The sequence below is a fragment of the Stylophora pistillata genome, chromosome 5 (assembly GCF_964205215.1).
Source record: "Stylophora pistillata chromosome 5, jaStyPist1.2, whole genome shotgun sequence".
In the NCBI taxonomy this organism is placed as follows: domain Eukaryota; kingdom Metazoa; phylum Cnidaria; class Anthozoa; order Scleractinia; family Pocilloporidae; genus Stylophora; species Stylophora pistillata.
The window spans coordinates 3,900,097-3,927,426 of NC_142523.1; the positions used below are offsets into that span (position 1 = coordinate 3,900,097).

Here is a 27,330-nt window from a genome sequence, read left to right on the forward strand (position 1 = left end):
ACCACCACAAGAAAGGGGAGAGAAGTCTCGGACAATATACGATTTAGAAACGGCCTTCCACAGGGCGATGACCCTAGCTACCAGTGGCTTAGAAATGAAAAAGAAATTGACGCTTCAGAGTAAAGGAAATGCCCTCAAAAATCATCCTTTAATGATTAGCAGCTCTCGGGTGAAAATAGAGAAGAACAAATTACGTGTGATTCATGTGGACAGCTGGCACGATGCCGTGTTCTAGTGTGTTGTAGAAAATGATCAAGGAATGAATGTGTCCTCTTTTTGAGTTGATGTTGAGGTTTTGTTCAACACTCTTCTCCTATCTGTATTCGTGCTGCAGTCAAAGATATATGTGGCAAGCCCTTTAGAGTATAGGGAGACCAAGAATTCTTTGCTTCGCTGTAGAACATTTGACTGACTATGCTCAACAGCTTTTTAACTGGTATTTTTGACACATACCTCTTCTTGTCATCTTTTATAATTAGAGAGACCGGATGCCACGGAAGAAACTCCACGATACCTGAATGTATGCCAAAGTAACTCATCCGCACCTCGGACAAATGCGACCGAAGTTGCAAGCGGAGAGAGACCAAGAAGACGTGCTACTCTCCCTCCCCTTCCCCAGTATCAAGCCCTTGACCCAACAACGACAACAATGTCAAGTTATGAACCAATAGACGCTGAACAGGACCTCAGTCATAGCGGGTTGTATGAGAAGTTAGATGTTAGGTCCATGAAAAGTGGCCATGAATATTTTAATCCTGAGCGACCTATTCCTGAATATCTCGGGCTTGTAAACAACACCCAGGTGCCAGCTAAAAATACTGCGTCAAATGCGCAAACGAAGGGGCCTGGAAAAGATTATTATGTACCAATGGAAAATGGCCAGTCCAGTAATGTTTTAGATAATTATTTGCCACAAGGCTAGGTCCTGATGGAAAACGGCATGCGCAGCAATGCCTCAAATAGCTCGACACCACAGGACTATGGTTCCAATGGATGCATCGAATATGAGAAATAATCCTTCTTCGCCTGCGGCGGGAAGATCTGATGGATCAGCTGTTGAAACTAGAGATCGAACTTCCTCAGGAGACTATTACCAGCCTATGGCGAACAATGGTGGCTCAAGTGAGCAGGGAAGCCCACAGACCTCTCCCCTTGGGGATTATTATTCACCGATGGCAGGAAGTACTCTCAGTGGGCCAGCGAGCAGCGCAAATGCTCATGATGAGGTTATGTCCAGCAAACTGTAAAGATTTGTGTTGTAGTGGAATTCAAACCATCCGACAAATGTTTTCAAAATTTTTCGTAAATTTAACTTTCTGTCATTCAACCTCTTTCAAGAGAAGCCGCTTCTGAAAGATTCCTTTTAATTGCTTGTAATATGCTACCTTTGGACGTTTTAATCTCGTTAGTGGCGTCACTGACTAGGAAACAGAATTGACAAGCTCGCAATTCTTTTTAAGCATCGAATAATGAAATTTCAGTTTGAAAGTTATTTTAACGCCCAATGAAGAACTATGTCAAAGTGTAATACGAAATTTTAACGCAAAATTTAGGCGTGTACCTAATGCTTTTGACGTGGAATCTCTTCTCATTAAGAACGCAATTATATCCCTCTGGGAATCATGCCATAGCGCATAGATACCTAAAGTTGCACATTTCAGACTGCAACGTACATTTCGCATCTAAAAACTATGCAATCTTCACAGTGAAGTATGCCTTTTTATGTGAACAACGGATAGAATGGAAGGCTTATGCAAGCACTAACGGTCATTAGCAAAAATCATATCTTGAGTCAACAACATCAATGAATGATATACTCAGTGCTCATAAACATCTTATTATTAAGCAGTTATTACGTATATTAACATACGTTTTCTAAGTTTTATAATGTTTACTTACAATGCGTTATGAGCTTGTTTAATATGCCGCTGTAACTATTGTGAGACCTTCGCTCAAAAGAATACAGCTAGGTAATAGCCCATGCAATGATAATCATAAATGAAAAATTAAAACCCCGATGGTCAACGACAATCACTATTGCTTTGCTTAGATATATCTTGGCGCTGAAAATTCGTCACGGCATTGAAAGGGAAGTAGACTAAGCAGTGCCTTCTTTTCGGCGAAGTCCTTCGCGCGAGTCAGGAGAGACGGCTCGTAGCCTAAAACAAAAGTAGTTCAGTCGGCATTCGGAACAAATGAAATGGTCTTAGCCTAACAGTCTTTGTTGAATCTCGTCCATTATTTGAGCCAGTTCTTCTGGGTCAGGTAGCTCGTGTATCGCCCTCTTTCCTAAATGCCTGTTACTGGGTCTCTCTAGCTGCATCTCAGCTCGCTGTAAAATCTGCAGCGTGTCATCTGTTGACAAAAAAAATCAATATTACATGCAATTTAGGATACTGGATTTCAGATTTGAGTAGGTTCCCCTGATTTGGATCCTCTTATTTGAAACTCTCTACTTTGCTTTCTCCGGGCTGTGAACAAAAGAGGATAAAAACTAGCGATTCTCTCTCACTTGTACAATTTGCTTTCCTCCACTGACCGAGAGAGCCTAACAGCCCCTTGTCTCAACAAAATATTTTTGTTTTTGTCTCTCGTATTTTTTAATTTCTTTTTACCTTTTGAACTCGAATCTCTGACTTTAGATTATATGAAAATCATACCGGCATGCACTGCGTTATTAAGAAATGTATATGAATGCGATCCTCGTAGTAATGAACACTACTTAAGTAGTAGCGAAAAGAAGGCCTGAAAAAAATAAAGCCTGTACGGGATTCGAACCCATGACCTCTGTTATTATTATATTTCATATATTAGAATGAACTGCTACGAACTTCTTCTATAGTATAGTGTTCGTTGTTTTTCCCAAATGGAATGTTAGCATTGGTAGGAGGAGGTTTTGAATATCAACGGACTCGCCTTGTTTTCTACCTTACGGTTTAATTTTTGGATCTTGATTACAAATTTTTTTTTACTTACTTCGGAAATTTTCAAAAGCTTCGTTGGTAAGTTGTCCTCGAATGAGTACTTGGAGCTAATAAAAAACGAAATAATTATCATATAATTATCAATTTAACTAGCCGCTTATTTGTTTACAAATTTTACTCAGCTGAATCTCAACCTAAAGCTTGAGGAGACCAATGTGTAACTGCAAGGATTTGTTTAGAGTCAATTGCAAAGCTTTGCGTTTATTTTCCAGGGAGAGTAACACCATGATGTCTTTAGTAGTAGCTGCGATGATATTCGGAGAATCCCGAGTAGTTCCGAAGGAGATCCGTAGAGTTTCGACAAAGCCTCCTTAATGATTCTCTTCCTTCTAATCGCGCACAAAGCGAAATAATAGCGATATTTTGCACATATTTCTCTTATTGAATCGAGATTGCTATTTACTAAGGGTTAACCTGACAGTTTTGTTGCGTTAATATATTTTTTCTGTCTGGCCTGAGATTTGAGGAGAGGAAAAGTAAAGAAAAAGCTGACGAGTGATCTTATTTTTCGATTTGCTGTCACTGGAGTTGACTGGTGTGCTCGTGCATGAAAATGTGTGAGGGTAAAAGAGATATTTACTCACCCTTAATATGATTCGAGTGAGAGAAATGAGTAAATCAGTAAGAACCCTGTTAACAAGAATATGATATAGCATGTTAAATTTAAGAGTAAATATGTCGATCAAATGGTCCACTGATTTGCCAGGTCCGTCATGATGATGGTCTAAAACAAACTCATCAGACGTTAAGCTATCTGCCCATAGAATAAATCTAGAAAGTGTTTCCTGTGTATGAAAAAGAATAATATCAGCCGAAACTTTTCTAAAACAGGCGCAGCATACTAAATACGATGTTTATGCACACTCGTAGTAAAAACCAAGTTGGTTGACATGAAGCAATTAGATGTGGAACTTACCTTCGAACTTCCGTTGGGAGGGTCACAAATGGGGTATTTGATGGTGGTCGCGCTGTGTTGGGCAAGGTTACGTTATTGAAAGGAGTAAAAGATGTAGGGCGAGGCACTGAAAAACGAAATGTTAACTGTTAATGTTATTATGCGCGAGCATACTTCACTGTTTTTTCAAGCCTTTGTCGGTGGTTTAAAAGTTTTGCAGACCAAACCCTTACAACACCATGGACATATTATACGCCAAAAACGCAATGAAATGTTCTCTTGCATACATCGAAAACCATATTTTATTGGAATGGACATACACAGAGGCCAGTCTTGGGCAAATTACCTTCAATTTAAAGACAAATACAAAACATAAACTCAGCCAGGTACGGGAAAAAAACCAATGGCCAACTCGAGGACCTCATGTCATCATAGCTGTAGGATTTAGCAATATTAATTACAGACAATTTACGTGACCTAAGCAATAAGATTTGCAAGATCTATCGTAAAGCAATCAAAAGTCTCTAACATTGCTTAGTTTTTCTTTTCAATTTTTCTATTTCATCGTTAGTTACTAACTTGTGTTTACCTAATCCTGCAATTGTGTAATTCTAAAAGGACAGACAACGTTAACCGAGAACTACTAATTTTGGCTAAGGTTAGGGTAATTAACACATAGAGAAACAACAAGCTTTAGTCATGGTGTAACTACTCCAAGAATTTACAGTTTTCTCACCAAATATTATGATGTAGTGAGCCAAGAAACCAGGTGTTACGACAGATCTATCAGTTGTAAATCTGATATTAAGAACTCGACTTCTGTCGCCTCTAACTGTGATGTTAAATCCATTCCTAGAACCACTCAGCCTTGCTAACCGCCCGGTGCTGACTGTCAGCTCAACAAAATCACAGCTTCAACGAAAAAGGAAAGAAAGGGAAACCATTAGGCCGCATTTTCAATTCCAAATCTTTTTCCTTGCGTTTCTTTACCACATTTACCGTGCAATGTCATAGCAAGCCAAGTGCTAAGAAAAATTTGAATTAAAGTCAGAAACTCCTCTTTGGTCGTAAACAAAGCAAAAGTATTCTTTCCTGACAAATGCACTTTGAATTCCAAGAATGTGATCGATCAAGTCGCAGCTCATTGCAGCTTGGCATCTCATTGGTTAACAGGTTCGAGCAAGTTTCATCGGAAGTTATCATGGTAAAACAAAAGGAATCCGATTTGACTTTTAAGAAGACTAAAAATTTCTCTACCGGCACGGTTATACTCATGATGCACATACCACTGCTCTGTGTTAAACCTCTCAAACTGTAGACTCAAAACGCTGTCGGTGGGGATACGAAGAGTCCATAGGCAGTTCAAATTGTTAAAGTAAGAAAATGGATATCCAGGAGATGCAAATGTTCCACTTGTACTGTTTAGTTGCCCTCCACATCCTAGAAAAAATCAATATTGCAAAAAATTTTAAACAAGTCAAACTTGGACTGCCAAAGTAGGGCTCTTACTTGCTGTAGAAGAAACAGTTGATGTTAAGAGTAGAGAACAAAAAGACAAAAGTGTGGGTAAAACAGTGCGAAACATTTAAGGTGTAAGTTTGTAAAGAAAGTGTGGTGTTGCGTCGGTGGGAGTAAAATGGTAATTTTGGTTTTATCAACTGAGTTGATAATATTAATCGACCACCGTAAAGCGTCTCAAAGCTGACGTTACATTTGTTAGCCTTTCTTCAGAGCAAATGAAAAAAAAAAGATAGGTTTATGAGGCCGTGATCGATTGTGATGTCTCTTGCGTCTTCTACACTAAGAAAGAGCTCAAGGTGTTAAACAGATAGCTATTTTTTTTAATAACGGCACACCGCAAGCAAGCATATGATGGAAAAAGATTAATTTTTTTTCCTGGAGGAGTTTTACCTTGATACAAAACGAAATTCTTTGAATTAGTTTGCAAGGAAATCCAAATGTGTAGCTGCTTAGTAAGCAAAGCTGAGAATTTTTGTATCAGCCCTAGGTTCATGTTAACAGTGCCAAGAGTTAGTTCAATCAATTATGCAATATTAGGGAAGGTATCGATTGCAGAAGGATGCTGAAGAACTCGCCTCCCAGCACTTCAGCTTGGCTAAACTTGGTCCTCAAACCAGGGCCACGAAATCTGAGTACGTTTGATTGCTTAGACTGACTTATATCAAAAATTAAATGAGTACCGTAATTTTTGCGAATTCGAGAAAGTTTACATACCTGTAAAAGGTGGCTGGGTAGGCACTTGAGAAGAAGGAGACGATGTTACATCAACTACTCCAGAGGCTGATGATGGTGTTGGCCGCAGTGTCGCTGATGGAAAACCTAAAGATAAAGAATACCAGACAATTAGGCTGTGATATCAAGTACAATCGTCTCTATCGACGTTGAAAGTTAATAATTTTTTGTTGGTATGGTAACGTTGTTCTGTCATTCAGTTTCGCTTTTATTCCGCTATCCTGCAACTTTCTCAGCTTTTGTACACTGTAATAGTGATTTAACAATTCGCCATTTTCTAAACGAGCGGAGGTCTGGGTAAGATTTGCCACCATAAAGGCTCTTGGGATCGTTTGGAGGGACAACGTGAAGGTAAACAAACATGGGGCACTATAACTGCTGTATTCCAGGCTGCACTAATAGTTACAGAAATGCACCTAACCATCAGTATTATAGAATTCCTAAAGACCCTGATATATGTAGAAAGTACGTGGTTCTTACGAGGAACGAGACGCTGAAATTAGATTCTACGAGTACGCGGATTTTCTCTGCTCAATTCGATGGAGGGGAAAAACTTAGCAGAACACACTTGCCTTCAATTTTACCATCGAAAAAACCGACAGTTCCACGTAGAGGACTCAAGAGGGCCAGTTTCAAAGATGCGCAGAAAATGGAGGAAGCCGAAAACAAGAAAAACAACACTTGCTCAGTTACCACTGGAAGCGAACTTTAAATTTGAATAACAGTCGGACAATATGAATGTTAATGCTGACACCAGTACCAGTGTGGAAATACAAACGTTAATTACTGGAGACCAACTAAACAGTTTATATGACAGAATACAAACAAGTGAACAAGAAATTGTTAAGCTAAAGGGAGAGATTCAGCAGTTGAAGAGAGAAAACAACAACGTAAAAGAGGTGAACAGTAAATTACAACAGTGGTAATTTGAGCAATTTGAGCAAGTGTTGTTTTTCTTTTTTTGGTTTGCTCCATTTTCTGCGCATCTTCGAAACTGGCCCTCTAGAGTTCTCTACGTGGAGCTGTCGGCCTTGTCCATGGAAAAATTGAAGGCAAGTGTTTTCTGCTAAACCGGCTTTTCACCTCCATCGATATCAGCAGAGAAAATCCGCGTACTCGTAGAATCTAATTTCATCGTCTCGTTCCTCATAAGAACCACGTGCTTTCTACGTATATCAGGGTCTTTGGGAATTCTATGATACTGAATGTCAGGTGCATTTCTGTAACTATTAGTGCAGCCTGGAATACAGCAGTTATAGTGCACCATGTTTGTTTACCTTCACGCTGTCCCTCTAAACGATCCCAAGAGCCATTGTAGTGGCAAATCGTACCCAGACCGCCACTCGTTTATAAAATGGCGAATATTCCAGGTGGACGAGTCGCTGTAGGCGTAATGGCCGGTATTAGAAGGAAGTTTCTGAAACCTCTGTATCTCACACCGTGTAAAGTCCATAGGCCTGATTAGGCGTTATTCGTTTTATGGTGATGCTCATATAGGGAAAATCGTGTTTACCTAGAACTACTAAGGCTTGCGAACGGTTATACTAATGAACAAATATACACACAAGAAGCCTTAGTCATGTGTAACTACTTCAAGAATTTACTGTTTTCTCACCAAATATTATGCTGTAGCGAGCGAAGAAACCTTGTCTTTCGACAGATCCATCAGTTGTAAATCTGATATTAAGAACTGGACTTCTGTTGCCTCTAACTGTAATGCTGAATCCATTCCTAGAACCATTCAGCCTTGCTAACCGCCCGGTGCTAACTGTCAGCTCAACAAAATCACAGCTTCAACGAAAAAGAAAGAAAGGGAAACCATTAGGCCGCATTTTCAATTCCAAATCTTTTTTCCTTGCGTTTCTTTGCCACATTTATCTTGCAGTGTTATAGGAAGCCAAGTGCTAAAGCAAATTTCAAGTTAAGTCAGAAACTCCTCTTTGGTCATTAAAAAAAGCGAAAGTAGTCTTTACTGACAAATGCACTTTGAATTTCAAGAATGTGATTAATCAAGTCGCAGCTCATTGCAGCTTGGCATCTCATTGGTTAACTGGCTCGAGCAAGTTTTTATCAGAACTTATAATGGTAAAACAAAAGGAATCCGATTTTACTTTTAACAAAGTTAAAATTTTCTCTACCAGCACAGTTATACTCATGATTATTGGATGCACATACCACTGCTCTGTGTTAAACCTTTCAAACTGTAGACTCAAAACGCTGTCGGTGGGGATACGAAGAGTCCACAGGCAGTTCAAATGATTTGAGTAAGAAAATGGATATCCAGGAGATGCAAATGTTCCCCTTGTACTGTTTAGTAGCCCTCCACATCCTAGAAAAAATCATTATGCAAGAAATTTCGAGCAAGTGAATTATTTGTATTGCCAAAGTAGGGCTCTTACTTGTTGTAGAAGAAAAAGTTAATGTTAAGAGTAGAGAACAAAAAGACAAAAGTGTGGTTAAAACAATGCGAAAAAAAAGGTGTAAGTTTGTAAAGAAACTGTGCTGTTGCGTCGGTAGAAGTAAAATGGTAAGTTTGGTTTTATCAACTGAGTTGATAATGTTAATCGACCACCGTAAAGTGTTTCAAACCTGACGTTTGAATTGTTAGTCTTTCGATAAAGCGAATGAAAAAAAAAAACCGATAGGTTTATGAGGGCGTGATCGATTGTGACGTGTCTTGTGTGTTCTACACTAAGAAGGAGCCCAAAGTGTTAAACAGATAGCTTTATCTTTTAATAACTGTACACCGCAAGCAAACAAATGATAAAAAAGGTTAATTGTTTTTGCTGGAGGAGTTTTACTTTAATATAATACGAAATTCTTTGAATAGGTCTTCAAGGAATGTCAAAAGTGTAGCTGGGTAAAACTAAAAATTTTTGTATTAACAATGGGTTCATTTTGACAATGCGGTGAGTTAGTCGATTAAATTATGCAATATTAGGAAAGGTTGCATTGCAGAGGGATGCTGAAAGAACTCGCCTCTAAGCGTTTCAGCCCGGCTGAGCTGGATCTTTAAACCAGGGCCTACAAATCTGAGTGCCTTTGATTGCGTAGACTAACTTATATCAAAAAATTAAATGAGTACCATAATTTTTGGAAATTTGAGAAAGTTTACATACTTGTAAACGGTGGCTGGGAAGGCAATTGAGAAGAAGGAAGCGATGTTACATCAACTACTCCAGAAGCTGATGATGGTGTTGGCTGCAGTGTCGCTGATGGAAAACCTAAAGATAAAGAATACCAGACCCTTAGGCAGTTATATCAAGTACAATAGTCTCTATCGACGTTGAAAGTTAATTTTCAGTTGGCGCTTTTATTCCGCCATCCTGCAGCTTTCTCTGCTTTTTTACACTGTAATAGCGATTTAATAACTTGCCAGGAGGACGAGTCGCTATAGGCATAATGGCCGGTATTAGAAGGAAGTTTCTGAGACCCCTGGATCTGACACCGTGAAAAGTGAATAGGCCTCACTAGGCGTTATTCGTTTTATGGTATGCTCATATAGGGAAAATCGTGTTACCTAGAACTACTAAGGTTTTCGAACGATTACGGTAATCAACAAATATATACACAAGAAGCCTTAGTCATGAATAACTACTTCAAGAATTTACTGTTTTCTCACCAAATATTATGCTGTAGCGAGCGAAGAAACCTTCTCTTTCGACAGATCCATCAGTTGTAAATCTGATATTAAGAACTGGACTTCTGTCGCCTCTAACTGTAATGCTGAATCCATTCCTAAAACCACTCAGTCTTGCTAACCGCCCAGTGCTGACTGTCAGCTCAACAAAATCACAACTTCAACGAAAAAGAAAGAATGGGAAACCATTAGGCCGCCATTTCGATTTCAAATCTTTTTCCTTGCGTTTCTTTGCCACATTTATCTTGCAGTGTTATAGGAAGCCAAGTGCTAAGGCAAATTTCAAGTAAAGTGAGAAACTCCTCTGTGGTCATAAACAAAGCTAAAGTAGTCTTTCCTGACAAATGCACTTTGAATTCCGAGAATATTTATGCGAATGATCAAGTCACAGCTCATTGCAGCTCGGCATCTCATTGGTTAACAGGTTTGAGCAAGTTTTTTTATCAGAACTTATCATGGTAAAGCAAAAGGAGTCCGATTTTACTTTTAACAAAATTAAAAGTTTCTCTACAAGCACAGTTATACTCATGATTATTGGATGTACATACCACTGCTCTGTGTTAAACCTTTCAAACTGTAGACTCAAAATGCTGTCGGTGGGGATTCGAAGAGTCCACAGGCAGTTCAAATTATTTGAGTAAGAAAATGGATATCCAAGAGATACAAATGTTCCCCTTGTACTGTTTAGTAGCCCTCCACATCCTAGAAAAAATCATCATGCAAGAAATGTCGAACATATCAAACTTGGACTGCCAAAGTAATGGTCTTACTTGCTGTAGGTGAAACAGTTGATGTTAAGAGTAGAGAACAAAAAGACAAACGTGTGGGTAAAACAATTCGAAAAAAAAAAAAGGTGTAAGCTTGTAAACCAGGGCCACGAAATCTGAGTGCGTTTGATTGCTTAGACTGACTTATATCAAAAAATTAAATGAGTACCGAAATTTTTGGAAATTTGAAAAAGTTTACATACCTCTAAAAGGTGGCTGGGTAGGCACTTGAGAAGAAGGAGACGATGTTACATCAACTACTCCAGAGGCTGATGATGGTGTTGGCCGCAGTGTCGCTGATGGAAAACCTAAAGATAAAAAAAAAGACCAGACTCTTAGGCTGTGATATCAAGTACAATCGTCTCTATCGACGTCGAAAGTTAATTTTCAGTTAGCCTAGTAACCTCGTTTTGTCTTTTAGTTTCGCTTTTATTTCGGTATCCTTCAACTTTCTCAGCTTTTGCACGCTGTAATAGTGATTTAATAACTTGCCAGGTGTACGAGTCGCTGTAGGCGTAATGGCCGGTATTAGAAGGAAGTTTCTGAAACTCCTGGATCATACACCGTGTAAAGTGAATAGCCCTCACTAGGCGTTATTCGTTTTATGGTATGCTCATATAGGGAAAATCGTGTTACCTAGAACTACTAAGGTTTTCGAACGATTAGGGTAATCAACAAATATACACACAAGAAGCCTTAGTCATGTATAACTACTTCAAGAATTTACTGTTTTCTCACCAAATATTATGCTGTAGCGAGCGAAGAAACCTTGTCTTTCGACAGATCCATCAGTTGTAAATCTGATATTAAGAACTGGACTTCTGTTGCCTCTAACTGTAATGCTGAATCCATTCCTAGAACCATTCAGCCTTGCTAACCGCCCGGTGCTAACTTTCAGCTCAACAAAATCACAGCTTCAACGAAAAAGAAAGAAAGGGAAACCATTAGGCCGCATTTTCAATTCCAAATCTTTTTTCCTTGCGTTTCTTTGCCACATTTATCTTGCAGTGTTTTAGGAAGCCAAGTGCTAAAGCAAATTTCAAGTTAAGTCAGGAACTCCTCTTTGGTCATTAAAAAAAGCGAAAGTAGTCTTTACTGACAAATGCACTTTGAATTTCAAGAATGTGATTAATCAAGTCGCAGCTCATTGCAGCTTGGCATCTCATTGGTTAACTGGCTCGAGCAAGTTTTTATCAGAACTTATAATGGTAAAACAAAAGGAATCCGATTTTACTTTTAACAAAGTTAAAATTTTCTCTACCAGCACAGTTATACTCATGATTATTGGATGCACATACCACTGCTCTGTGTTAAACCTTTCAAACTGTAGACTCAAAACGCTGTCGGTGGGGATACGAAGAGTCCACAGGCAGTTCAAATGATTTGAGTAAGAAAATGGATATCCAGGAGATGCAAATGTTCCCCTTGTACTGTTTAGTAGCCCTCCACATCCTAGAAAAAATCATTATGCAAGAAATTTCGAGCAAGTGAATTATTTGTATTGCCAAAGTAGGGCTCTTACTTGTTGTAGAAGAAAAAGTTAATGTTAAGAGTAGAGAACAAAAAGACAAAAGTGTGGTTAAAACAATGCGAAAAAAAAGGTGTAAGTTTGTAAAGAAACTGTGCTGTTGCGTCGGTAGAAGTAAAATGGTAAGTTTGGTGTTATCAACTGAGTTGATAATGTTAATCGACCATCGTAAAGTGTTTCAAACCTGACGTTTGAATTGTTAGTCTTTCGATAAAGCGAATGAAAAAAAAAACAGATAGGTTTATGAGGCCGTGATCGATTGGGACGTGTCTTGTGTGTTCTACACTAAGAAGGAGCCCAAAGTGTTAAACAGATAGCTTTATCTTTTAATAACTGTACACCGCAAGCAAACAAATGATAAAAAAGGTTAATTGTTTTTGCTGGAGGAGTTTTACTTTAATATAATACGAAATTCTTTGAATAGGTCTTCAAGGAATGTCAAAAGTGTAGCTGGGTAAAACTAAAAATTTTTGTATCAACAATGGGTTCATTTTGACAATGCGGTGAGTTAGTCGATTGAATTATGCAATATTAGGAAAGGTTGCATTGCAGAGGGATGCTGAAAGAACTCGCCTCTAAGCGTTTCAGCCCGGCTGAGCTGGATCTTTAAACCAGGGCCTACAAATCTCAGTGCCTTTGATTGCGTAGACTAACTTATATCAAAAAATTAAATGAGTACCATAATTTTTGGAAATTTGAGAAAGTTTACATACTTGTAAACGGTGGCTGGGAAGGCAATTGAGAAGAAGGAAGCGATGTTACATCAACTACTCCAGAGGCTGATGATGGTGTTGGCTGCAGTGTCGCTGATGGAAAACCTAAAGATAAAGAATACCAGACCCTTAGGCAGTTATATCAAGTACAATAGTCTCTATCGACGTTGAAAGTTAATTTTCAGTTGGCGCTTTTATTCCGCCATCCTGCAGCTTTCTCTGCTTTTTTACACTGTAATAGCGATTTAATAACTTGCCAGGTGGACGAGTCGCTATAGGCATAATGGCCGGTATTAGAAGGAAGTTTCTGAGACCCCTGGATCTGACACCGTGAAAAGTGAATAGGCCTCACTAGGCGTTATTCGTTTTATGGTATGCTCATATAGGGAAAATCGTGTTACCTAGAACTACTAAGGTTTTCGAACGATTAGGGTAGTCAACAAATATATCCACAAGAAGCCTTAGTCATGAATAACTACTTCAAGAATTTACTGTTTTCTCACCAAATATTATGCTGTAGCGAGCGAAGAAACCTTCTCTTTCGACAGATCCATCAGTTGTAAATCTGATATTAAGAACTGGACTTCTGTCGCCTCTAACTGTAATGCTGAATCCATTCCTAAAACCACTCAGTCTTGCTAACCGCCCAGTGCTGACTGTCAGCTCAACAAAATCACAACTTCAACGAAAAAGAAAGAATGGGAAACCATTAGGCCGCCATTTCGATTTCAAATCTTTTTCCTTGCGTTTCTTTGCCACATTTACCTTGCAGTGTTATAGGAAGCCAAGTGCTAAGGCAAATTTCAAGTAAAGTGAGAAACTCCTCTGTGGTCATAAACAAAGCTAAAGTAGTCTTTCCTGACAAATGCACTTTGAATTCCAAGAATATTTATGCGAATGATCAAGTCACAGCTCATTGCAGCTCGGCATCTCATTGGTTAACAGGTTTGAGCAAGTTTTTTTTTATCAGAACTTATCATGGTAAAGCAAAAGGAGTCCGATTTTACTTTTAACAAAATTAAAAGTTTCTCTACAAGCACAGTTATACTCATGATTATTGGATGTACATACCACTGCTCTGTGTTAAACCTTTCAAACTGTAGACTCAAAACGCTGTCGGTGGGGATTCGAAGAGTCCACAGGCAGTTCAAATTATTTGAGTAAGAAAATGGATATCCAAGAGATACAAATGTTCCCCTTGTACTGTTTAGTAGCCCTCCACATCCTAGAAAAAATCATCATGCAAGAAATGTCGAACATATCAAACTTGGACTGCCAAAGTAAGGCTCTTACTTGCTGTAGGTGAAACAGTTGATGTTAAGAGTAGAGAACAAAAAGACAAAAGTGTGGGTAAAACAATTCGAAAAAAAAAAAAGGTGTAAGCTTGTAAACCAGGGCCACGAAATCTGAGTGCGTTTGATTGCATAGACTGACTTATATCAAAAAATTAAATGAGTACCGAAATTTTTGGAAATTTGAAAAAGTTTACATACCTCTAAAAGGTGGCTGGGTAGGCACTTGAGAAGAAGGAGACGATGTTACATCAACTACTCCAGAGGCTGATGATGGTGTTGGCTGCAGTGTCGCTGATGGAAAACCTAAAGATAAAAAAAAAACCAGACTCTTAGGCTGTGATATCAAGTACAATCGTCTCTATCGACGTCGAAAGTTAATCAGTGTCGCTGATGGAAAACCTAAAGATAAAGAATACCAGACCCTTAGGCTGTTATATCAAGTACAATAGTCTCTATCGACGTTGAAAGTTAATTTTCAGTTGGCGCTTTTATTCCGCCATCCTGCAGCTTTCTCTGCTTTTTTACACTGTAATAGCGATTTAATAACTTGCCAGGTGGACGAGTCGCTATAGGCATAATGGCCGGTATTAGAAGGAAGTTTCTGAGACCCCTGGATCTGACACCGTGAAAAGTGAATAGGCCTCACTAGGCGTTATTCGTTTTATGGTATGCTCATATAGGGAAAATCGTGTTACCTAGAACTACTAAGGTTTTCGAACGATTAGGGTAGTCAACAAATATATCCACAAGAAGCCTTAGTCATGAATAACTACTTCAAGAATTTACTGTTTTCTCACCAAATATTATGCTGTAGCGAGCGAAGAAACCTTCTCTTTCGACAGATCCATCAGTTGTAAATCTGATATTAAGAACTGGACTTCTGTCGCCTCTAACTGTAATGCTGAATCCATTCCTAAAACCACTCAGTCTTGCTAACCGCCCAGTGCTGACTGTCAGCTCAACAAAATCACAACTTCAACGAAAAAGAAAGAATGGGAAACCATTAGGCCGCCATTTCGATTTCAAATCTTTTTCCTTGCGTTTCTTTGCCACATTTACCTTGCAGTGTTATAGGAAGCCAAGTGCTAAGGCAAATTTCAAGTAAAGTGAGAAACTCCTCTGTGGTCATAAACAAAGCTAAAGTAGTCTTTCCTGACAAATGCACTTTGAATTCCAAGAATATTTATGCGAATGATCAAGTCACAGCTCATTGCAGCTCGGCATCTCATTGGTTAACAGGTTTGAGCAAGTTTTTTTTATCAGAACTTATCATGGTAAAGCAAAAGGAGTCCGATTTTACTTTTAACAAAATTAAAAGTTTCTCTACAAGCACAGTTATACTCATGATTATTGGATGTACATACCACTGCTCTGTGTTAAACCTTTCAAACTGTAGACTCAAAACGCTGTCGGTGGGGATTCGAAGAGTCCACAGGCAGTTCAAATTATTTGAGTAAGAAAATGGATATCCAAGAGATACAAATGTTCCCCTTGTACTGTTTAGTAGCCCTCCACATCCTAGAAAAAATCATCATGCAAGAAATGTCGAACATATCAAACTTGGACTGCCAAAGTAAGGCTCTTACTTGCTGTAGGTGAAACAGTTGATGTTAAGAGTAGAGAACAAAAAGACAAAAGTGTGGGTAAAACAATTCGAAAAAAAAAAAAGGTGTAAGCTTGTAAACCAGGGCCACGAAATCTGAGTGCGTTTGATTGCATAGACTGACTTATATCAAAAAATTAAATGAGTACCGAAATTTTTGGAAATTTGAAAAAGTTTACATACCTCTAAAAGGTGGCTGGGTAGGCACTTGAGAAGAAGGAGACGATGTTACATCAACTACTCCAGAGGCTGATGATGGTGTTGGCTGCAGTGTCGCTGATGGAAAACCTAAAGATAAAAAAAAAACCAGACTCTTAGGCTGTGATATCAAGTACAATCGTCTCTATCGACGTCGAAAGTTAATCAGTGTCGCTGATGGAAAACCTAAAGATAAAGAATACCAGACCCTTAGGCTGTTATATCAAGTACAATAGTCTCTATCGACGTTGAAAGTTAATTTTCAGTTGGCGCTTTTATTCCGCCATCCTGCAGCTTTCTCTGCTTTTTTACACTGTAATAGCGATTTAATAACTTGCCAGGTGGACGAGTCGCTATAGGCATAATGGCCGGTATTAGAAGGAAGTTTCTGAGACCCCTGGATCTGACACCGTGAAAAGTGAATAGTCCTCACTAGGCGTTATTCGTTTTATGGTATGCTCATATAGGGAAAATCGTGTTACCTAGAACTACTAAGGTTTTCGAACGATTAGGGTAGTCAACAAATATATCCACAAGAAGCCTTAGTCATGAATAACTACTTCAAGAATTTACTGTTTTCTCACCAAATATTATGCTGTAGCGAGCGAAGAAACCTTCTCTTTCGACAGATCCATCAGTTGTAAATCTGATATTAAGAACTGGACTTCTGTCGCCTCTAACTGTAATGCTGAATCCATTCCTAAAACCACTCAGTCTTGCTAACCGCCCAGTGCTGACTGTCAGCTCAACAAAATCACAACTTCAACGAAAAAGAAAGAATGGGAAACCATTAGGCCGCCATTTCGATTTCAAATCTTTTTCCTTGCGTTTCTTTGCCACATTTACCTTGCAGTGTTATAGGAAGCCAAGTGCTAAGGCAAATTTCAAGTAAAGTGAGAAACTCCTCTGTGGTCATAAACAAAGCTAAAGTAGTCTTTCCTGACAAATGCACTTTGAATTCCAAGAATATTTATGCGAATGATCAAGTCACAGCTCATTGCAGCTCGGCATCTCATTGGGTTAACAGGTTTGAGCAAGTTTTTTTATCAGAACTTATCATGGTAAAGCAAAAGGAGTCCGATTTTACTTTTAACAAAATTAAAAGTTTCTCTACAAGCACAGTTATACTCATGATTATTGGATGTACATACCACTGCTCTGTGTTAAACCTTTCAAACTGTAGACTCAAAACGCTGTCGGTGGGGATTCGAAGAGTCCACAGGCAGTTCAAATTATTTGAGTAAGAAAATGGATATCCAAGAGATACAAATGTTCCCCTTGTACTGTTTAGTAGCCCTCCACATCCTAGAAAAAATCATCATGCAAGAAATGTCGAACATATCAAAGTTGGACTGCCAAAGTAAGGCTCTTACTTGCTGTAGGTGAAACAGTTGATGTTATGAGTAGAGAACAAAAAGAAAAAAGTGTGGGTAAAACAATTCGAAAAAAAAAAAGGTGCAAGCTTGTAAACCAGGGCCACGAAATCTGAGTGCGTTTGATTGCATAGACTGACTTATATCAAAAAATTAAATGAGTACCGAAATTTTTGGAAATTTGAAAAAGTTTACATACCTCTAAAAGGTGGCTGGGTAGGCACTTGAGAAGAAGGAGACAATGTTACATCAACTACTCCAGAGGCTGATGATGGTGTTGGCTGCAGTGTCACTGATGGAAAACCTAAAGATAAAAAAAAAACCAGACTCTTAGGCTGTGATATCAAGTACAATCGTCTCTATCGACGTCGAAAGTTAATTTTCAGTTAGCCTAGTAACCTCGTTTTGTCATTTAGTTTCGCTTTTATTTCGGTATCCTTCAACTTTCTCAGCTTTTGTACGCTGTAATAGTGATTTAATAACTTGCCAGGTGTACGAGTCGCTGTAGGCGTAATGGCCGGTATTAGAAGGAAGTTTCTGAAACTCCTGGATCATACACCGTGTAAAGTGAATAGGCCTCACTAGGCGTTATTCGTTTTATGGTATGCTCATATAGGGAAAATCGTGTTACCTAGAACTACTAAGGTTTGCGAACGATTAGGGGAATCAACAAATATACTCAGAAGAAGCCTTAGTCATATATAACTACTTCAAGAATTTACTGTATTCTCACCAAATATTATGCTGTAGCGAGCGAAGAAACCTTGTCTTACGACAGATCTATCAGTTGTAAATGTGATATTAAGAACTGGACTTCTATCGCCACTAACTGTAATACTGAATCCAGTCCTAGAACCACTCAGCCTTGCTAACCGCCCGGTGCTGACTGTCAGCTCAACAAAATCACAGCTTCAACGAAAAAGAAAGGAAAGAAAAACCATTAGGCTCCATTTTTAATTCCAAATGTTTTTCTTTGCGTTTCTTTGCCACATTTACCTTGCAGTGTTATAGGAAGCCAAGTGCTAAGGCAAATTTCAAGTAAAGTCAGAAAATTCTCTTTGGTCGTAAACAAAGTGGAAGTAGTCTTTCCTGACAAATGCACTTTGAATTCCAAGAATATTTATACGAAAGATCAAGTCGCAGCTCATCGCAGATTGGCATCTCATTGGTTAACTGGCTGGAGCAAGTTTTTATCAGAACTCATTATGGTAAAACAAAAGGAAGCCGATTTTGCTTTTAACAATATTGAAAGTTTCTCTACCCGCACAGTTATACTCATGATTATTGGATGTACATACCACCGGTCTGTGTTAAACCTTTCAAACTGTAGACTCAAAACGCTGTCGGTTGGGATACGAAGAGTCCACAGGCAGTTCAAATTATTTGAGTAAGAAAATGGATATCCAGGAGATGCAAATGTTCCCCTTGAACTGTTTAGTAGCCAGCCACATCCTAGAAAAAATAAATATGCAGGAAATGTCGAACATATGAAACTTGGACTGCCAAAGTAGGGCTCTTACTTGCTGTAGAAAAACCAGGCGATGTTTAGAGTAGAGAATAAAACGAGAAAAGTGTGGGTAAAACAATGCGAAAAAAAAAGGGTGTAAGTTTGTAAAGAAACTGTGATGTTGCGTCGGTGGGAGTAAAATGGTAATTTTGGTTTTATCAACTGAGTTGATAAAGTTAATTGACCACCGTAAAACGTTTCAAAGCTGACGTTTCATTTGTTAGTCTTTCCTTTAAGCGAATGAAAAAAAGATAGGTTTATGAGGCTGACTTATTGTGACGTATTTTGTGTCTTCCACAATAAGAAGGATCCCAAAGTGTTAAACAGATAGTTATATCTTTTAACAACGATACACTGCAAGCAAACAAATGATAAAAAAGGTTATTTTTTTTCGCTGTAGAAGTTTTACTTTGATAAAAAACGAAATTCTTTGAATAAGTCTTCAATGAAATTCAAAAGTGTAGTTAGGTAAAGCTGAGAATTTTTGTATCAGCCTTGGGTTCATTTTAACCCTGCCGTGAGTTATTCGATTGAATTATGCAACATTAGGAAAGCTAGGATTGCAGAGGGATGCTGAAAGAACTCGCCTCCAAGCGTTTGAGCCCGGCTGAGTTTGGTCCTTAAACCAGGGCTACGAAATCTGAGTGCGTTTGATTGCTTAGACTGACTGATATCAAAAAATTAAATGAGTACCGTAATTTTTAGAAATTTGAGAAAGTTTACATACCTGTAAAAGGTGGCTGGGTAGGCACTTGAGAAGAAGGAGACGATGTTACATCAACTACTCCAGAGGCTGATGATGGTGTTGGCCGCAGTGTCGCTGATGGAAAACCTAAAGATAAAGAATACCAGACCCTTAGGCTGTGATATCAAGTACAATCGTCTCTATCGACGTTGAAAGTTAATTTTCGATTAGAATGGTAACCTTGTTCTGTCATTCAGTTTCGCCTTTATTCCACTATCCTTCAACTTTCTCAGCTTTTGTACGCTGTAATAGTGATTTAATAACTTGCCAGGTGGACGAGTCGCTGTAGGCATAATGGCCGGTATTAGAAAGAAGTTTCTGAGACCCCTGGATCTGACACCGTGTAAAGTGAATAGGCCTCACTAGGCGTTATTCGTTTTATGGTATGCTCATATAGGGAAAATCGTGTTACCTAGAACTACTAAGGTTTTCGAACGATTAGGGTAATCAACAAATATACACACAAGAAGCCTTAGTCGTGTATAACTACTTCAAGAATTTACTGTTTTCTCACCAAATATTATGCTGTAGCGAGCGAAGAAACCTTGTCTTTCGACAGATCCATCAGTTGTAAATCTGATATTAAGAACTGAACTTCTGTCGCCTCTAACTGTAATGCTGAATCCATTCCTAGAACCACTCAGCCTTGCTAACCGCCCGGTGCTGACTGTCAGCTCAACAAAATCACAGCTTCAACGAAAAGAATGGGAAACCATTAGGCCGCATTTTCAATTCCAAATCTTTTTCTTTGCGTTTCTTTGCCACATTCACTTTGCAGTGTTATAAGAAGCCAAGTGCTAAGGCAAATTTCAAGTAAAGTCAGAAACTCCTCTGTGGTCGTAAACAAAGCGAGAGTAGTCTTTCCTGACAAATGCACTTTGAATTCCAAGAATATTTATACTAATGATCAAGTCGCAGTTTATTGCAGCTTGGCATCTCATTGGTTAACAGGCTCGAGCAAGTTTTCATCAGAACTAATAATGGTAAAACAAAATGAATCCGATTTTACTTTTAACAAAATTAAAAGTTTCTCTACCAGCACAGTTATACTCAGGATTATTGGATGCACATACCACTGCTCTGTGTTAAACCTTTCAAATTGTAGACTCAAAACGCTGTCGGTGGGGATACGAAGAGTCCACAGGCAGTTCAAATGATTTGAGTAAGAAAATGGATATCCAGGAGATGCAAATGTTCCCCTTGTACTGTTTATTAGCCCTCCACATCCTAGAAAAAATCATCATGCAAGAAATATCGAACATATCAGACTTAGACTGCCAAAGTAAGGCTCTTACTTGCTGTAGAAGAAACAGTTGATGTTAAGAGTAGAGAACAAAAAGACAAAAGTGTGGGTAAACCAATGCGAAAAAAAAAAGTTGTAAGTTTCTAAAGAAACTGTGGTGTTTCGTCGGTGGGCGTAAAATGGTAATTTTGGTTTTATCAACTGAGTTGATAATGTTAATCGACCACCGTAAAGCGATTCAAAGCTGACGTTTCATTTGTTAGTCTTTCGTTAAAGTGAATGAAAAAAAAAATAGGTTTATGAGGCCGTGATTCATTGCGACGTATCTTGTGTCTTCTACACTAAGAGAGAGCACAAAGTGTTAAACAGAAAGCTATATCTTTTAATAACGGTAAATCGCAAGCAAACAAATGATAAAAAAGATTAATATTTTTTGCTGGAGGAGTTTTACTTGGATACAAAACGAAATTGTTTGAATAAGTCTTTAAGGAAATTTAAAAGTGTAGCTGGGTAAAGCTGAGAAGTTTTGTATCAACACTGGGTTCATTTTAACAACGCCGTGAGTTAGTCGATTGAATTATGCAATATTAGGAAAGGTAGGATTGCAGAGGGATGCTGAAAGAGCTCGCCGCCAAGGGTTTCAGCCCGGCTGAGCTTGGTCCTTAAACCAGGGCCACGAAATCTGAGTGCCTTTAATTGCTTAGACTGAGTTGTATCAAAAAATTAAATGAGTACCGTAATTTTTGGAAATTTGAGAAAGTTTACATACCTGTAAAAGGTGGTTGTGTAGGCACTTGAGAAGAAGGAGACGATGTTGCATTAACTATTCCTGAGGCTGATGATGGTGTTGGCTGCAGTGTCGCTGATGGAAAACCTAAAGATAAAGAATACCAGACCCTTAGGCTGTGATATCAAGTACAATCGTCTCTATCGACCTTGAAAGTTAATTTTCAGTGGGCATGGTAACCTTGTTCTGTCATTTAGTTTCGCTTTTATTCCGCTATCCTGCAACTTTCTCAGCTTTTGTACGCTGTAATAGGGATTTAATAACTATTTGTTTAATAACTAGTTGTATTCCTTTTCTAGAGTTGGTGCGAATATATCGAATGGCATCCCCCCTGAAATTCGTAAGCTAAGGAAAGCGCCTTATAAACGTGAGCTAACTCACTTGCTTTTGAAAATTCTTGAAACTGAGGAGATGAATGTTGACTTGCGCTACCTTGACCTTTCTAGCTTATATTTGTATTTCAACTGATTAGCTTTCTCTTTGACCTGTTAAAAACTCCCTTCTGTGACTGGCCCAGTTAAAACCTTTAACATAATTACCACTACTATTATTTATTATTTATTTTTATTTGCTCATTTATTTATTTATTTATTTCATCTTTGCGTGTGTGTGTGCGTCTGTGTGTGTTTGTGTGTGTGTGTGTGTGTGTGTGTGTGTGTGTGTGTGTGTGTGAGAGCCTGTACAGTGTCTGTTTAGGTAGCCCGCCTAGAATAGCTTTGCTACATTCACATTCACTTTGCAGTGTTATAATGTAAGTATAAGTCTTCAAAGAAATTCAAAAGTGTAGCTGGGTAAAGCTGAGAAGTTTTGTATCAGCCCTGGGTTCATTTTAACAATGCCGTGAGTTAGTCGATTGAATTATGCAATATTAGGAAAGGTAGGATTGCAGAGGGATGCTGAAAGAGCTCGCCGCCAAGCGTTTCAGCCCGGCTGAGCTTGATCTTTAAACCAGGGCCACGAAATCTGAGTTCGTTTGATTGCTTAGACTGACTTATTTTAAAAAATTAAATGAGTATCGTAATTTTTGGAAATTTGAGAAAGTTTACATACCTGTAAAAGGTGGTTGTGTAGGCACTTGAGATGAAGAAGACGATGTCGCATGAACTACTCCAGAGGCTGAAGATGTTGTTGGCTGCAGTGTCGCTGATGGAAAACCTAAAGATAAAGAATACCAGACCCTTTAGCTATGATATCAAGTAGAATCATCTATATCGACGTTGAAAGTTAGTTTTCAGTGGGCATGGTAACATTGTTATGTCATTCCGTCTCACCGTTAATCCGCCATCGTGCGACTTTCTCAGCTTCTTGGCATGGCGAGTTAAGCTGAGAATTTTTGTATTGGCATTGGATTCTTTTTAAGAATGCAGAGAGTTGTTCGATTTAGTAAAGCAATATTAGCAAAAACATTTATTGCAGACTGATAATGGTATAAGTGAAAGAACTCGTCCCCCAGCGCTTTCATTCGGGTGAGATTGGTCCTTAAACCAGGGCTACGAGCTCTGAGTGCGTTTCATGTCTTAGACTGACTTTTATCAAAAAATGAAATGGGCACCGGAATTTTTGGAAATTCGAGAATGTTTACATACCTGGAAAAGGTGGTTGTGTAGCATTCATTCCTCCAAAAGCTGAAGGTGGTGTTGGTGGTATAGCTGACGATGCCGCTGTTGATCTCGTTCTTGGTGTTGTTGCGGTTACCCTCCGTGTTGCGTTTGACCGTGGCAGTTCTTCTGTTGACACCATCACCGGGTTCAGTTGTTCCGTTCTTATTGCTGTTTGTCTGGTTCTTGTTGTTGCTGATGTTGGTGCTACAGCTGACGATGCCGCTGTTGATCTTGTTCTTGGTGTCATTGCGGTTATCCTCCATGTTACGTTTGACTGTGGCAGTTGGTCTGTTGATACTGCCAGGTTTAGTTGTTCCGTTCTTATTGCTGTTTGTCTGGTCCTTGTTGTTGCTAATGTTGGTGCTTCTGATGCTGATGTTTCTTGTGGCGTTAATCTTGATCGTGGTATGGTGGCTGATGATCTTGGTGGCGGCGTTCGATTTGTTGCAGTTGTTGTCTGCATTTCTCCCTTGGTTGTTAAAGGTACCGCTGTATAATGCAATGAACTCAGAATCTTAGCATTATTTGCGAAGTAAATTGGCGGCACTAGGGGCCTGTTTCTCGAAAGTCCCGGTAACTTAGCGGGTCCGAGGCCATGTTTTAAAATAAAAAATTCAAAGGATAGAAAAGCAGGGTCTGGCCCCCAAACACGCTCCATTTTATTTCTTTAGTTGATGGTTTCATTTTATTGTTTTCAAAACTTTTGAAATTCCCATCCTGAATGAAAACAGAACCGCTTTACGGGTCCTTTAAGTCACCGGGACTTTCGAGAAACGGGCCCCAGATCTCCAGCTTTAGATCTGTCTTACGTGTTCAATATCGGAACAGTCTCTCTTCCCACCAGGATGGAATAATAACTCAGTTGGTCTAGAAAGGTCCACAAAAATCGTATGTTCATTTCCTTTCTTATTACAGAGCTAAAGACACAAATCCTGCGGCTTAATAACTAATTCTTAATTCTTCTCGTACCTGTTTGTGCATTTCCTCGATGTTTTATCAAATGAATCCCTCGTATAGGTGATATTTTTTATATTCCATAGCCTGTTTGTCAGGCAATTTATTAAAATGGTAGGGAAAAAATGACTTTATCGACTTTACGTAAAGTAAAAGTTTCGAAGGATTTACAGCTAAGCAGTCAACTGCTCCGAGACAACAGAAACCTGTTTTGGGTATTCTCGGCTATTGAGATCTGGGCAGTAAAAACACTACATATTTTTCACAGTTAAATTACTTTCCGGTTTGTGTAATGTTATGTTAATAAGTTGTAGTGCTAAGTGCAGCAAGGATGCGGAAAAAATGTTTTTGTTTATCTTGCGCGTGAATCAATTAAAAATACTGTTTATTTTCATGACCGGGTGGGTTTAATAAAGTCTTTCATTTTGTCAAAATCTCTTTATCTTGGCTATGACCTTGTTAAGTGAAATTTAAACTTTTTGAGTATGCTGAATTATATTTGCAAGTATTATCATATAGTCTGTAAGACATTTTCCACCGGATTTATATTTATACACACTTCAGGAATCAATCTAAAAGTGCAGTTTATCTTTATTACTGGGCTTGGGTCTTTTGATTGTTTATTATATCATGAAACCTTTCCTCTAGCCACGACATTTCATATATTTGCCCCTTCCGAACACGGAATTCTGTCACTAAAGAATAGTATCCTCTTTTTTCTCGTCGAAGATCCAAGCTAAACATTTTCTAGCTCAGCATTAAAAGATTCGAAGTGTCTTGTATCAAACAGCAGTTTTATTTAAACTGATCGTGTAAGCACAAAAAGAGCTGGTACATTAGCGCGAAAAGTCGTACAGACAAGTGCGAAAGTCATAGAGACGGTAAGTAAGAGCTCGTGTCCTAATAACAAGTACCTCGAGAACTGTATCGCGATTATTAAACTCCCCTGCTGGTGGGAAATTTTAGCAAATTGGCGACCTTACAGACACATGCAAAATACCAGCAGTAAAATTCTTTAGCTATGTACCCCGCATTCAGTTCATTGAAACTATCAAGCATAAGACTTGTGGAGAGCGTGATTCAGGGCCGTGTAAGGAGCTTTGAGCATTCAGGTAACCGGAGTCTTGGTTACCTTTGTATAGGATATTTCTATCTCACTTTGCGGATATGATTTTTTGGTTTCTAGTCAGTGAATTTTTGGCATTAGGTATAAAGACGAGCGCGAAAACTTTCGGCAAATCTAAGAAATAATACTGCGTTTTCCCTTTTGTAGACTATGTTATATTGGGTAAAGTTGAAAAACAGCTCCCAAAAAACTGTCGGTCACTTGTCGATTTTATGTTAATAATCAGTCGGTGTACCATTTCGAAATTATCATCGATTGATTTCGCAGTTTAATAAGGAAAAATCGTTTGAGTACAGTAAAAATTCCGTTTTACTCGCTGGCCGAGGATGATAAACGAAGAAAGAATTGTGAAAGTGATGACATTGGGAATTTATTGAGATATCATGAATAGCCCCAATTTATTGTCAGAAGCAATTTTCCCTCCAAGTTTTTACACGAATGGCTGAAGGGTTGATGGTTGTTCTCATACGATTAAAAGTGGTGGTGGTTTGCTAACTGTGATTTAAATTGATCTTGTGAGTGGTCCGACTGTCAAGATGAAAGAAGTTTTTTTAAAGGACTGTTTTCAATAGACAAGACATTTCTGAATTTAACTTACCAATTTCGCAGCACTTGCCCAGATAACCAGGCGGACAGACGCAACCGTTTCGTGTGGGTGTTCCCGAATTCTGACAGTCTCTCTTGCAAAATTGACTCTCTAATTGATGGACAAAGCATGATCCTCCACAAGCTGCTGGCAAAATAATCCTTCTTGTTCTAGTTCGAGTTCCACTTGATCCACACGGACATGAACTCCACTGCGACCAGACGCTGACTTCGCAATTACGAGGACGACACGAAGGAAAAGTGCGTCTTCTTCTTCGCCTTCGCCAAGCTTCATTGTCTTGAACAAACAAGGCCAGCACGAAGATAACAGCAACGAATTTCATCGTTTTTAAATTTGCAACAACGTCAGATTAGATCGCAGAAAGGTAGTTGAATCAAAATGGAGTGTCACAGAAGTTAGCCTTCTGCTTTCCAGAGATCTCTTTATATAGACATGTCACAGACATGCGTGATACACGTGGTAACTATAGATAAACTTGAACGTAATGAGTTAGTTTCGAAGGATTTACTGCTAAGCAGTCAACTACTCCGAGACAACAGAAACCTGTTTTGGGTATTCTCGGCAATTGAGATCTAGGCAGTATAAACACTAGATATTTTTTCACAGTTAAATTACTTTCCAGTTTTTGTAATGTTATGTTAATAAGTTGTAGTGCTAAGTGCAGCAAGGATGCGGAAAAAATGTTTTTGTTTATCTTGCGCGTGAATCAATTAAAAATACTGTTTATTTTCATGACCAGGTGGGTTTAATAAAGTCTTTCATTTTGTCAAAATCTCTTTATCTTGGCTATGACCTTGTTAAGTGAAATTTAAATCTTTTGAGTATGTTGAAGTATATTTGCAAGTATTATCATTTAGTCTGTAGGACAGTTTCCACCGGATTTATTTATACACACTTCAGGAATCAATCTAAAAGTGCAGTTTATCTTTATCACTGGGCTTGGGTCTTTTGATTGTTTATTATATCATGAAACCTTTCCTCTACCCACGACATTTCATATATTTGCCCCTTCCGAACACGGAATTCTGTCACTAAAAAATAGTATCCTCTTTTTTCTCGTCGAAGATCCAAGCTAAACATTTTCTAGCTCAGCATTAAAAGATTCGAAGTGTCTTGTATCAAACAGCAGTTTTATTTAAACTGATCGTGTAAGCACAAAAAGAGCTGGTACATTAGCGCGAAAAGTCGTACAGACAAGTGCGAAAGTCATAGAGACGGTAAGTAAGAGCTCGTGTCCTAATAACAAGTACCTCGAGAACTGTATCGCGATTATTAAACTCCCCTGCTGGTGGGAAATTTTAGCAAATTGGCGACCTTGCAGACACATGCAATATACTAGCAGTAAAATTCTGTAGCTATGTACCCCGCATTCAGTTCATTGAAACTATCAAGCATAAGACTTGTGGAGAGCGTGATTCAGGGCCGTGTAAGGAGCTTTGAGCATTCAGGTAACCGGAGTCTTGGTTACCTTTGTATAAGATATTACTATCTCACTTTGCGGATATGATTTT

General features: G+C 38.7%; 1 protein-coding gene across 2 annotated transcripts; it reads right to left on the minus strand.

Moving 5' to 3' along the window:
- Positions 1 to 1,817: 1,817 nt before the first annotated feature.
- Positions 1,818 to 26,141, minus strand: LOC111334974 (CUB and sushi domain-containing protein 3). Of its 2 annotated transcripts, XM_088759669.1 has the most exons (34): positions 25,811 to 26,141; positions 23,118 to 23,621; positions 22,582 to 22,686; positions 21,514 to 21,618; positions 20,575 to 20,728; positions 20,016 to 20,191; positions 19,484 to 19,588; positions 18,548 to 18,701; positions 17,983 to 18,158; positions 17,449 to 17,553; positions 17,028 to 17,181; positions 16,461 to 16,636; positions 15,862 to 15,966; positions 15,440 to 15,593; positions 14,873 to 15,048; positions 14,274 to 14,378; positions 13,852 to 14,005; positions 13,284 to 13,459; positions 12,781 to 12,885; positions 11,838 to 11,991; positions 11,278 to 11,453; positions 10,743 to 10,847; positions 10,321 to 10,474; positions 9,755 to 9,930; positions 9,252 to 9,356; positions 8,308 to 8,461; positions 7,748 to 7,923; positions 6,115 to 6,219; positions 5,166 to 5,319; positions 4,616 to 4,791; positions 3,901 to 4,006; positions 3,569 to 3,614; positions 2,977 to 3,031; positions 1,818 to 2,355 (listed from the first exon to the last, which is right to left on the minus strand). In XM_088759669.1, exons 1-34 carry the CDS (start codon positions 26,139 to 26,141, stop codon positions 2,207 to 2,209), a joined length of 5,211 nt encoding a protein of 1,736 aa, XP_088615795.1. In that variant the 3' UTR covers positions 1,818 to 2,206. The 2 variants fall into 2 exon arrangements, with proteins under 2 accessions (XP_088615795.1, XP_088615796.1); XM_088759670.1 differs by lacking the exon at positions 21,514 to 21,618.
- Positions 26,142 to 27,330: the final 1,189 nt, after the last annotated feature.